Here is an 11,108-nt window from a genome sequence, read left to right on the forward strand (position 1 = left end):
TACTGAATTAATAAGAATTTATGTTGTTGGAAGTTTTATATTAATATTTTATTATACGTTTTTTTGTTGGAGAAATTTTAAAGATTATTATTATTACTATTATAAATATTTGTAAAAAAAAGTTAAGAGAGAAAAATATATATATTAGATGAAAGAAAATAATTAATATACAGTATGAAAGAAAGAATATTAGGTGAGAGAAGATATATATTATTATTATATATATGATATTTTTTTTAACCATTATTAATATTTAATGTAAATTTATTTAATTAGAAATTTAAATTAATATTAATATAATTTAATTAAGAAAAATAAATAGGAAAGGGTAACTATAAATTATACTTTGATATGATATGAATTTTTATTGTTATATATATATATATTATATTATATTATATTATATTATATTATATTATATGGTGGAGAATTGATATGAATTTTTATTGTTATATATATATATATATATATATATATATATTATATTATATTATATTATATTATATTATATTATATTATATGGTGGAGAATAAAATGAAAGTCTGATTTAATTGCAAGGTTTTATAATTAATATTTAATACTAAATTAGTAAGAATTTATGTTGGAGATTTTATATTAATATTTTATTAAGGTTTTATAATTAATATTTAATATTAAATTAATAAGAATTTATATTATTGGAGGTTTTATATTATTATTCTATTATACGTTTTTGTTGGAAGTTTTATAATTAATATTTAATGTAAATTTATTTAATAAGAAATTTGAATAAATATTAATATAATTTAATTAAAAAAAATAAAGTAGTAGAAAAAGTAACTGTAAATTATATTTTTATGTGAATTTTTATTGACGTTATTATATATATATTATATGAATTTATATATATATATTATATGGTACTATTTTTGTATATTATAAATATTTATATATATAAAAAATAAATAATATATAAATATTTATTATTAATAAGTTTATTTAAAATTAATGAAAAAAGATAATATATATATGAGAGATAAAATAATAAAAATATTATTTAGGAAAAAATTTGTAATTATAGAAGGAGAGATAAATTAGTAATTATTATAAGAGAAATTTTAGGGATTATTATTATTATCATTATAAATATTTGTAAAAAAAAGTTAAGAGAGAAAAATATATATATTAAGTGAGAAAAATAATTAATATAGAGTATGAAAGAAAGAACAAAAATAATTAATTATATTAGGTGAGAGAAGATATATATTATTATTATATATATGATTATTATTTAGGAAAATAAAATTTGTAACTTTATTATCAGTTTAATAAATTATATTAAATGTTATTATATATTTATATAATAAATATATTATATTATATTACAAATATATTATTTTGTATATTATAAAAAAAATTATAATATTAATTAGGAAAAAAAATAGTAATTATAAAATGAGAGATAAATTAGTAATTATTATTAGAGAAAATTTGGGAATTATTATTATTATTATAAATATTTGTAAAAGAGAAATTAAGAGAGAAAATATATATATATATATATTTATATATATATATTATGTGAGAGAAAATAATAATATAGTGTAGGAAAGAGAGAAAGAATTAAAATTATTAATTATATTAGGTGAGGGAATATATATTATTGAAGAAAGGATTGAGAGAGTGAAATTGGAAGAGAATATTTTAAATGGAATGACGTGCCATTCTAATTGACCGAAAAAATAACAAAATTTCTCATTCTAATAAATTATAAATATTTTATATAATATTATTTTATATATTATAAATATTTTTTATAATATTAATTAGAAAAAAAATAATAATTATAGAAGGAGAGATAAATTAATAATTATTAATAGAGAAAATTTGGGAATTATTATTATTATTATAAATTTGTAAAAGAGAAATTAAGAGAGAAAAAAATATATATATATATAATAGGTGAGAGAAAATAATTAATATAGAGTGTGAAAGAGATAAATAACAAAATTATTGTTTATATTAGGTGAGAAAAGATATATATTATTATTATATATATAATTAATATTTAGGAAAGAAATTTGTAATTTTATATTACATTAACTGGATTATAATTGATGATGAGACTACATTAAAAATAAATAATAAAAAACAATTTATTTGAATAAAAAAATTTAAAAAATACAATCTAAGATTAATATATATATATATTTTTTCATTAAACAAAGAACCAAAATAATAAACAGAAAAAAAGTTTCTTATACAAAATTTATTTAGGATAACACAAAATCCATCAATTACACTAATTAATTGGAGAATTAAATTATTAAATATTATCAATATCTTCAAGCTCTTCATAGAAGATTGACTTCAATCTTATGTTTATTAAAAACAATTCGGCATTGGTTATCTCTAAAATCACATAGAGAGAAAACTCCAGCCGTATCAATGAAAACCATCTTCATTGGCCGGCTCCATCCAAAATTCGTCCCATACAACTCAAAACGCATTAACCCACCAATGTCATACAATTTTGGAGGTTTTATTATTGATATTTAATGAAAATTTTATTATACGTTTTTTTTGGAGGTTTTATTATTGATATTTAATGAAAATTTTGAATTAATATTAATATAATTTAATTAAGAAAAATAGAGTAAGAGAATTATAGTGAATTTTTATTGTTAATTTAATAAATCATATTAAACGTTATTATATATAAATATAAATAAATGTTTATTAATATATGATGAGCATTATTTTATACATTGTTATTATTAAATATAAAAATAAATATGTTATGTAATATTATATATTTTAATATAAAAATTATTAATAAAATAATATTTTATATTATTAGTGTAAAAAAAAATATAAATATTGGTAAAGAAATAAAAAAAAAATACTGAAATCTATATATATATTAGGAAATATATATATATATATATATATATATATATATATATATATTAGGAGAGAGAAACTAATTAAAATAAATAAATTAGGAAAGAGAAATTACCTGATTTGTGGATGATTTAGGAAAGAGCGTGTAAAATATCTCCAACATTTTAAATTAAGCGTTATTAGATATATATAGATGATTATAATAGGAATATATTTGATCTTACTATGTGTTATTTCCATGTTACAAGTGGACCTTTAGCCAAGTGAACACTAAACATGAAAATAACTAGAAGTACCAAAGAAAGATCATAGAAGAAGGTTTAAGGGATTAAGCAATGGCTGGAGGTATGTAACTTGATCTGTTTTTCGTTTTCGCGTTAATTGCATGATTTGACCAAACTGTAACTTACATTTGGTATCGGCCTAGCTAACGCGCCCCTTATTTCACTTTTCAAGCTCTTGTTTTTGTTAGGTTATAAGTTCGAAACATACCTTTAGTATTTTTAATTTTATTTTTAATCGTTTTAAGTTTATGAGCGAGTCAACCCACAATCCGACCAAAATATCTATTTATTCTCACATATATATCAAAATTAATCATAACCTTCGACCCGACCATCCAAACACTTTGAAAATTAAGTATCATTATATATATATATATATATATATCCTCAAAATTACCATCAATTATTATTATTATTTTTTATTTTATTTTTAAATACAGACAAGACCTTAGTCCATCTTGGCTGACCATGTGACACCAGCCTTAGGGCATGTCTCATTAAACACTTTGTAATTCCCAACCAACAATTTTTTAATTATTTTTGACAAAACTTCTTTTTCTTGTATTAGAAAAAAAATAGTTTTATAAGAAGAAGAGATGCGTTAGCCCCCAAAATTCTGCGGTTCAGGATTGCTAGAAACAACTTCACTCTTCTCTCGTTTTTCAGCTCTTCTTCAAGAGCAACAATGTCCATGGCTCTTTTCTCATCTCCTCCGACCCAACTCACAACCTTTCCTCCATCTTCCTCTTCTGTACAAACCCACTTATCTCTCAAGCCTTCACTTTTCCCCACTCTAAGATCCAACAAGAGGAAGCTTCTCCTAGTTTGCTCCATAGCCACCGAAAATGGCTCCGGAGGAACCATCTCTGCCGCCGCCGTCGAGGAACAGAAGATCCCAGAAGCTCCCGCGCCTGTTTCGGAGTCCGACGATGGTAATTTGGGGGGAAATGGGTCAGCCGCGAAGGGTGTATTGAAGTTTGAAGACCCTAAGTGGGTAAGAGGGACATGGGATTTGGTTCAATTTCAGAAAGATGGGAAGACCAATTGGGATTCTGTTATTGATGCTGGTAAATTAATTTCCTAATTCCTCTTTTTTCCTTTTCTGCATCAATAATGGTTCTGATCTTGTTGCATGTGTTGATTTTCCTCTTTAGTTGTGAGTTTTGAGTACTGTTTTACTTGCATTTGAGTTTCACTCGGTTAATCCAAGGAACAAGATGGATCTGCTTGCTCATGTGTGAGAATCTACTTTGTGTGTAATTAACCATTTCTTTTTGGATAAATCACTTGTACTAGTGAATTCATTGATGACCTAGATTTCTGGGTTTGGGAATTTGATGAATTCTTTAAGGAACACAAATACATATGGGTAATTTGAATGCTAAGATGTTACATTTGATGGTAAAATGGACTGGATTATTTGAACATTAAACAAGGTCCAAGACGCCCACGCAGTGGGAAGAGTCTTGAACTAAGAGTAGGATGTTTCAGGTTAGATTTTCACTGAGAACACCACCTTTATTGACGTGACAATTCATGGCGGTGGGATGCCAATTAAAGAATTTGTATGAGCTAGATTTCTGGGTTTGGGAATTTGATGAATGCCTTAAGGAACACAAATACATATGGGTAATTTAGTATTTTGGTCAATTAATTGAATTGAATGCTAAGATGTTAGATTTTATGGTATATTTATTGGTTTGTGGATTTGAAAATAATTCTAAATGACCCACATTAAACAAGGTCCAAGACACCCACCAAGTGCTAAGAGTCTTGAATTAAGAGAATGATGTCTCAGGCTCGATTTCCATTAAGAACACCACCTTTTTTGAAGTGGCAATTCATGGCGGTGGGATGCCAAATATCTCGCCTTATTCATGAGATTCCAAAATCACGAGAAGAACCAAAACAAAAACTTGGAATCCCCCCTATTATCTTGCAACTTTCTATTGAGTTATTTCTTGCCTAGTTGTCAGTTCGATTGGTAGTTACATGATCTTGATCTTATATTTACAATTCAACAATTTTTAATTACCAAAAACAACAATATTCAAACAATAGAAGATTCCCTTCTTCACTGTTCTTGATCCTTAACTATTTTCTTCTATGCTTAAATCACCCATCAACCATTTTCCATCTATTGGAGCCTTTATGAAATTCTGCACTTTTTCACTTACACATACTTTTTTTGGGAAAAACTTACACATACTTTGCCTACTAATGAAATCAGCCAGATCTGAACTGAATAACAATGAGTGTTTCTATAGCAGTAGTAGTCACTAAACTTAAAAGAAATAAATAAAAGAATCATCTTGTTCCTATCATACATTTTTATTTCTTCTATGCATTTGCAGAGGCGAAGAGGAGAAAATGGCTGGAAGACAACCCTGAATCAACGAATAACGACGACATTGTTGTTTTCGACACATCAATCATCCCATGGTGGGCATGGGTAAAAAGATTCCATCTTCCCGAGGCTGAATTGCTCAATGGTTTGCCTATTATACCCTTCCTCAGTCCTTATCCCTCAGAATTTCTGCAAAAGTTTTCAGATCACAAGTGAATTGTTGTCATTTGAATTTTGTTTAAGAAAATGGGTATTTCTCAATCTTTCCTTATTCAGGTCGGGCTGCAATGGTGGGGTTCTTTATGGCTTATTTTGTTGATAGTTTAACTGGAGTGGGTCTAGTAGATCAAATGGGAAATTTCTTCTGCAAATCGCTCTTGTTCGTTTCTGTAGTGGGCGTGCTTCTAGTTAGGAAGAACGAAGACTTTGATAACCTAAAGAAGCTTTTTGAAGAAACCACATTCTATGACAAACAATGGCAAGCAACTTGGCAGGATGAGACCATTTCCACCTCTAAAAAGGACTGAGAGAGTGAGATTTGGTGTTAATTGGAGCATGTAATAATGAATTTTCCCTTTGTTTTTGTATGGTGTCTAGAACTAGAATGAACTGTTTATGTTATCTTATGAAAATGTTTCCTGAATTGCAGATGGTTGCGGTTGACATTAAATGCTTGTAGAATTTTGTTATTTTTCCCCTTTTGAAGAACTTTTACTGAAAAATTTCCTAACAGAATTTGGAAATTTGCTTTAATTCTTGTTTTTTAGCTATGAAATCTGTAGGGTAATTACTAATTAGTAGTTGGGCTGTTTTTTTCTGGAAAAATTATTCCACTGGTTATTGACCATTTTTCAAAAAAAAAAAATATTTCTGAATATTCTTGTAAATAAATTTTAAAAACATGAAAAATTAATTTAAGAATATTATTGTAATCTTGTAAATAAATTTGTAATAAATTAATAAATTTTAGATATTTATTAAGTTTAAAAAATAATACAAGTTGAATTAAAAGAGTCAAATATGAATGTCAAGATTTCAATTTAAAAAAGAAAAAGTAATAATAACAAATTTCTACTTCACTATTAGGATAAAAGTAGGGTATTATTCGTATATCTAAAATATCGTTTTTTTAGGATGAAAAAATAAATTATAAAAATAAATGTCAAAATTGGTATATATATTTTCAGTAGGTTTAACCATTGGATTTTTATTATTAAACCCAAACCTAATCATAGATACAAATTAGAAATCGATTTCCTCTGTTTTTAATTATTTAAGTAAAATTTGGCATAAATTGTTAATTAAATACTCTCTAATGACTAATATTATGATTCTCAAAATTAACCATACTTTTTATTTATTAAAATTAATCTTATTTAGGAGAATAAAAATTTTAGGTTCTAAGTCCACACTTTTAAGTGGAATTTTTAGAAAAATAATAGAATTGTTTTTAGTTTATTTTTATTTTATAAGTTATAACATTTATAAAAAAGGCCAATAAAATTGTGATCAATTAAGATTTTATGTATTTTCTTTCATTATTAAATTTATAATATATTAAACTGTGTCTTAATACATTATTTTATTATCTACCTGATATTTATAAATAAAGTATTAATTATTAAATTTTAACAAGAATGAGTGTTTTAATTATTAAATTTTAAAAATTAATAATTAAAATCATCATTTCACTGAAATTGAGTATTTAAATTAATAACATTAATATTTTATTTATTTATTTATCAATTATACGTAAATAATAAATTAAATTTAAAACAGTTAAAATAAAACATTACACTAAAGTTTAAAAAATGAAGTCCGAAAATTCAATTAGACCAAATGACCTTAAATAAAACTAAAAACAAAGTTTGGGTACAATATAAACAAATGAAAATAATTGAAGACTCTTATTTATGGATATTAACATAATAAGTATAACTACAACCCTAACCCTAATTTCAGAACATCGACGGCAGCTTAACGATTCCTCTGATTCTGAAACTTTCAAAGACGAAAAGCCACATCGATGGCTTACGATCAAGTAGAGATCGAAGACTTTACATGGAACGAAGAGCTTCAATCCTTCACCTACCCATGTCCTTGCGGCGATTTGTTCCAAATTACAAAGGAAGATCTTAAACTCGGTGAGGAGATCGCCAATTGCCCTAGTTGCTCTCTCTATTTAATTGTAATCTACAATATGGAAGATTTCATCGGCGATTCTGATCAGAAATCGAAGAACAATAAGGAGCCGGTAAAGCAACAGCCTGTATCTGTCGCTTGAAATCTCTAGTCTCCGTCAATTTTGCCATTCATACATCATATTGTTTTATCCAGGTTTTGCTAATTTCGTTCTTTTGATAGTTTTGTTGTTAATTACGCTATTGTTTGTAATTTGGGTTCTGTTTAATTCAAATTTGATCATACTTCTAAATGACTTTGTTTTTATTTTTCTGTCAATTATACTTTTTTTTCGAAAAACTTGAACATCCCTTTTGAATTTATTGCGAAAATGGAGATAATTGATTAATTGTGGAATAGTAACCAAACCGAATCATTTTTATTTATTAGAAACGTCTTAATTTGGAGTAGGGTTATGATTTTCGATTTGTGTTGACTTCCATCAAAACAATCATATTCATCTTGTTTCTTAATTAGTAACTATTGAGATCCAACATGACTTAAAGTTTAATGTAATTACACAAGAATTCTTCAAAAGATGGAAGATTAACCAATCGTACAATCCCCTTGTGTCTCGCGTAAACGTGTGCAGCTTAAGAAACAAAGAAAGATTATGTAAGAACAAGTAGTGCTGACGAGATTAAGGGTTCGAAAAGATTGAGAAAGAGATTCGGGAATGGTAGTAGATCCTGTTTTGGAGTATAAATTTGGATTGTGCCTTAAGTATGAGGCCTAATAAATAGACTCTGAATGAGGAATGAATGATTTTCACCGAAAGTATTTGATGATTGATCTCTTCATGATGAGCTTGAACTATGAATCTTGAAGGCATTGCTCATCAAGTGTTGATTTTGTTTGAAGAAAAGCTTTAGAAATGTGTTGACTAGACCTACACGATCATCTTCATATGATATTACTCCAAGACTGAAAGAAACATGGCTGTGGCCATGGCTAGAGCAGGCTCAATTCCTCATTATTTATGCTAAATTTGGAGACTTTGTTCGCAAGAGGGGAAGGTCCATTTATTGCTTAATGAATAGAGTAAGAAAATCTATATGATGTAATCACTTAGATTGTTCTTATTTATAGTTTAATGTCTTAGTTTGTAATAATAGACTTTCCTTTCCTTTCAATGGAATATGATGAAGTTTGATGCAATGATAGTTGGTTTATCTTGGTATAGATTCGATTGTACAAGACTTAATCGGATTGAACTCCAATTTGGAACTATCTTGTTGCTGTAAATTGGGTTTAGGGTTTCAAATCAGCTGATAATTATTTCATTCTTATTCATTGTTTTATTACAAGAACAAAGCATAATTGACATTGTACTACAATGAAGTTTTCCAATCTTACATATAGAGATCGCGCAATAGGCGAGGGCTAATCAAGACCTTCAAGGGGTTAGCTTTTGGAACGCTAAAACCTGGACTTTCAGTCATGTCAACCGACAATCCATCAATGGTGTCCAATTCAAACCCTTGAAGTAGTCTTGCCATGCCCAAGTACATTACTTGTTGTGAGAAGGTTATTCCAGGGCACATCCTCCTTCCACTCCCAAATGGTAAAAGTTCAAAATTCTTCCATCCCATGTCAATATTTTTCTCTTGAGTTAGAAATCTCTCCGGCTTGAATTCTAGTGGTTCCGACCAAACACTTGGGTCGCGATGTATCTTCCAAATATTAACAAGCAGGTGTGTTCCAGCCGGAATCTCAAAACCTCCTAGGTTGCAATCTTCCATTGCTTCACGTACTAGCAACAAAGGGAATGTTGGCTGTAATCGCATACTTTCCTTAAAAATAGCTTGTAGATAGACAAGGTTCTTTATATCCGATTCTTCTACTACACGATTCCTTCCCACATGCGTGTCCAGCTCTTCTTGTGCTTTGCACAACACGTCTTTGTTGTTCAAAATGAAACACAGTACCCATGTCATACTAACCGATATCGTATCATTTCCACCTAGAATCATGGCCTGGAATACACAAATGATATGTGGTCAATACCATAAAACCTACACAAACGAATCAAATGACTTACCAAACAAGTGGATTTAAGGACAGTGTCAGTGTCAATGTCTACGGTAGCAAGATCACCATCTTGTAAGTCAGACAACATAAGATGAATCAAGTCATTATCCTCGTCTTCAATACACCCTGTAAGCCTCTTCTCTCGATGTTCCTTTAGCCATCTCACGAGAATCTCGTCAATCTCTTTCGCAGCTCTCTTCATTTTAGCACAATTTCCATTAAGTATATCAACCCAACCGAGGGAAGGGATGGCATCCGAAACTAAGAATAACCCGAGTAAATTAAAGATCTTCGTTATAGCATTTTGACATTGTTTCGATTCCTCGCTATTGGTTCCTGCGTAGCGTTTCCCCGCGATAATTCTCGTAATTATATTAGAAGACATGTCTTGAAACGTCTCCTTGAATTCAACTAAAATCTTTCCACTCCCTGATCCATTTCCATGATCCCATTGTTGGTATAGACTCTTGATGAAGAAATCAATCTCAGAGAATCGAACATGTCTCAACATATGTAACCGATGGGCAGTGAGGAGGTTAAGCACGACAAACTTGCGCATGGCGCGCCAATTGGGTCCATAAGGAGCGAATGCAATCACGGTCTGGTCATAGGTCAATAGCTTGAAAGACAAACTCTTGGGTCGGGTGGAGAAGATTTTGTCATTGGTTGTGAAACATTCTTTAGCGACTTCACAATCGTTAATAACGACGGTTTCGTGAAAACCCATACGGAGAGAAAAGACAGAACCGAAATTGTCGGCCATTTTGCTTAAGATTCTGTGGGTTAAGTTCTTTCCGCCGAGAAGAAGAGGGATGTGACCTATGATTGGCCAAGCACCGGCGGGTTGAGGTGGTGCTTTTCTTTTGTTTTTGTTCATGAATTTTGAAAACCACCGGAAATGGATGAACCCTAAAAGAATGAAGATAAGAACTATCATCACTTGAAGAAGAAGCTGTTGGAGAAATTCCATGTTTTGATTTGAAGGAAAGATTGATCTCTTGTATGAGAATGCTCTGCTATTTATTATTATTTCTGGAAATTATCTTGTAAGAAGATGAGGATCACTTTTAGCTTGTTTTATAGTGATAATTTGAAAAAAAATAAAATTACTATTTTATTTTATCAAATATCTTTTTTATTATATAATTAAACAAAAAATTTCTTTAAATAAATCATTAAGAAAAACTTTTGTGTGGTGGCATTTGAGAGAGAGACGTGAGTTGACATGACATTGTACAAAAATCCAAGAATTATCCATAATTAGGTTTAAAACCTAACTTGTTTTTTCGAATTAAAAGAATTAATATGATGTGATAATCATAACTTCCAATTTTAATTTATTGTATTTTCAGTATAAAAACATTGAATATATCACATTTGTT

General features: G+C 28.3%; 3 protein-coding genes across 3 annotated transcripts; 2 read left to right on the plus strand and 1 right to left on the minus strand.

Moving 5' to 3' along the window:
* The first annotated feature begins 3,765 nt into the window (after positions 1–3,765).
* On the plus strand, positions 3,766–6,205 carry LOC124926305 (light-harvesting complex-like protein 3 isotype 2, chloroplastic). Its single transcript, XM_047466500.1, has 3 exons — positions 3,766–4,234; positions 5,522–5,659; positions 5,791–6,205. Exons 1-3 carry the CDS (start codon positions 3,853–3,855, stop codon positions 6,039–6,041), a joined length of 771 nt encoding a protein of 256 aa, XP_047322456.1. The 5' UTR covers positions 3,766–3,852; the 3' UTR covers positions 6,042–6,205.
* Positions 6,206–7,480: 1,275 nt separating this feature from the next.
* Positions 7,481–7,951, plus strand: LOC124927398 (diphthamide biosynthesis protein 3). Its single transcript, XM_047467804.1, has one exon. The coding sequence runs from the start codon at positions 7,541–7,543 to the stop codon at positions 7,796–7,798; it is 258 nt and encodes an 85-aa protein (XP_047323760.1). The 5' UTR covers positions 7,481–7,540; the 3' UTR covers positions 7,799–7,951.
* Positions 7,952–9,012: 1,061 nt separating this feature from the next.
* LOC124926362 (xanthotoxin 5-hydroxylase CYP82C2-like) lies at positions 9,013–10,730 on the minus strand. The gene is made up of 2 exons (XM_047466571.1): positions 9,737–10,730; positions 9,013–9,671 (listed from the first exon to the last, which is right to left on the minus strand). Exons 1-2 carry the CDS (start codon positions 10,694–10,696, stop codon positions 9,048–9,050), a joined length of 1,584 nt encoding a protein of 527 aa, XP_047322527.1. The 5' UTR covers positions 10,697–10,730; the 3' UTR covers positions 9,013–9,047.
* Between the last annotated feature and the right edge of the window lie 378 nt (positions 10,731–11,108).

The sequence above is a fragment of the Impatiens glandulifera genome, chromosome 2 (genome assembly GCF_907164915.1).
Source record: "Impatiens glandulifera chromosome 2, dImpGla2.1, whole genome shotgun sequence".
Taxonomy (NCBI): domain Eukaryota; kingdom Viridiplantae; phylum Streptophyta; class Magnoliopsida; order Ericales; family Balsaminaceae; genus Impatiens; species Impatiens glandulifera.

What these genes read in the sequence shown, in the direction of transcription:
- LOC124926305 (XM_047466500.1), top strand. Translation starts at nt 3,853, where the DNA reads ATGTCCATGGCTCTTTTCTCATCTCCTCCGACCCAACTCACAACCTTT. An exon ending in GGATTCTGTTATTGATGCTG is followed by an intron (nt 4,235 to 5,521) that starts GTAAATTAATTT and finishes ATGCATTTGCAG; the next exon opens with AGGCGAAGAGGAGAAAATGG. An exon ending in CGAGGCTGAATTGCTCAATG is followed by an intron (nt 5,660 to 5,790) that starts GTTTGCCTATTA and finishes TTCCTTATTCAG; the next exon opens with GTCGGGCTGCAATGGTGGGG.
- LOC124927398 (XM_047467804.1), top strand. Translation starts at nt 7,541, where the DNA reads ATGGCTTACGATCAAGTAGAGATCGAAGACTTTACATGGAACGAAGAG.
- LOC124926362 (XM_047466571.1), bottom strand. Translation starts at nt 10,696, where the DNA reads ATGGAATTTCTCCAACAGCTTCTTCTTCAAGTGATGATAGTTCTTATC. An exon ending in TCCTTAAATCCACTTGTTTG is followed by an intron (nt 9,672 to 9,736) that starts GTAAGTCATTTG and finishes TGTGTATTCCAG; the next exon opens with GCCATGATTCTAGGTGGAAA.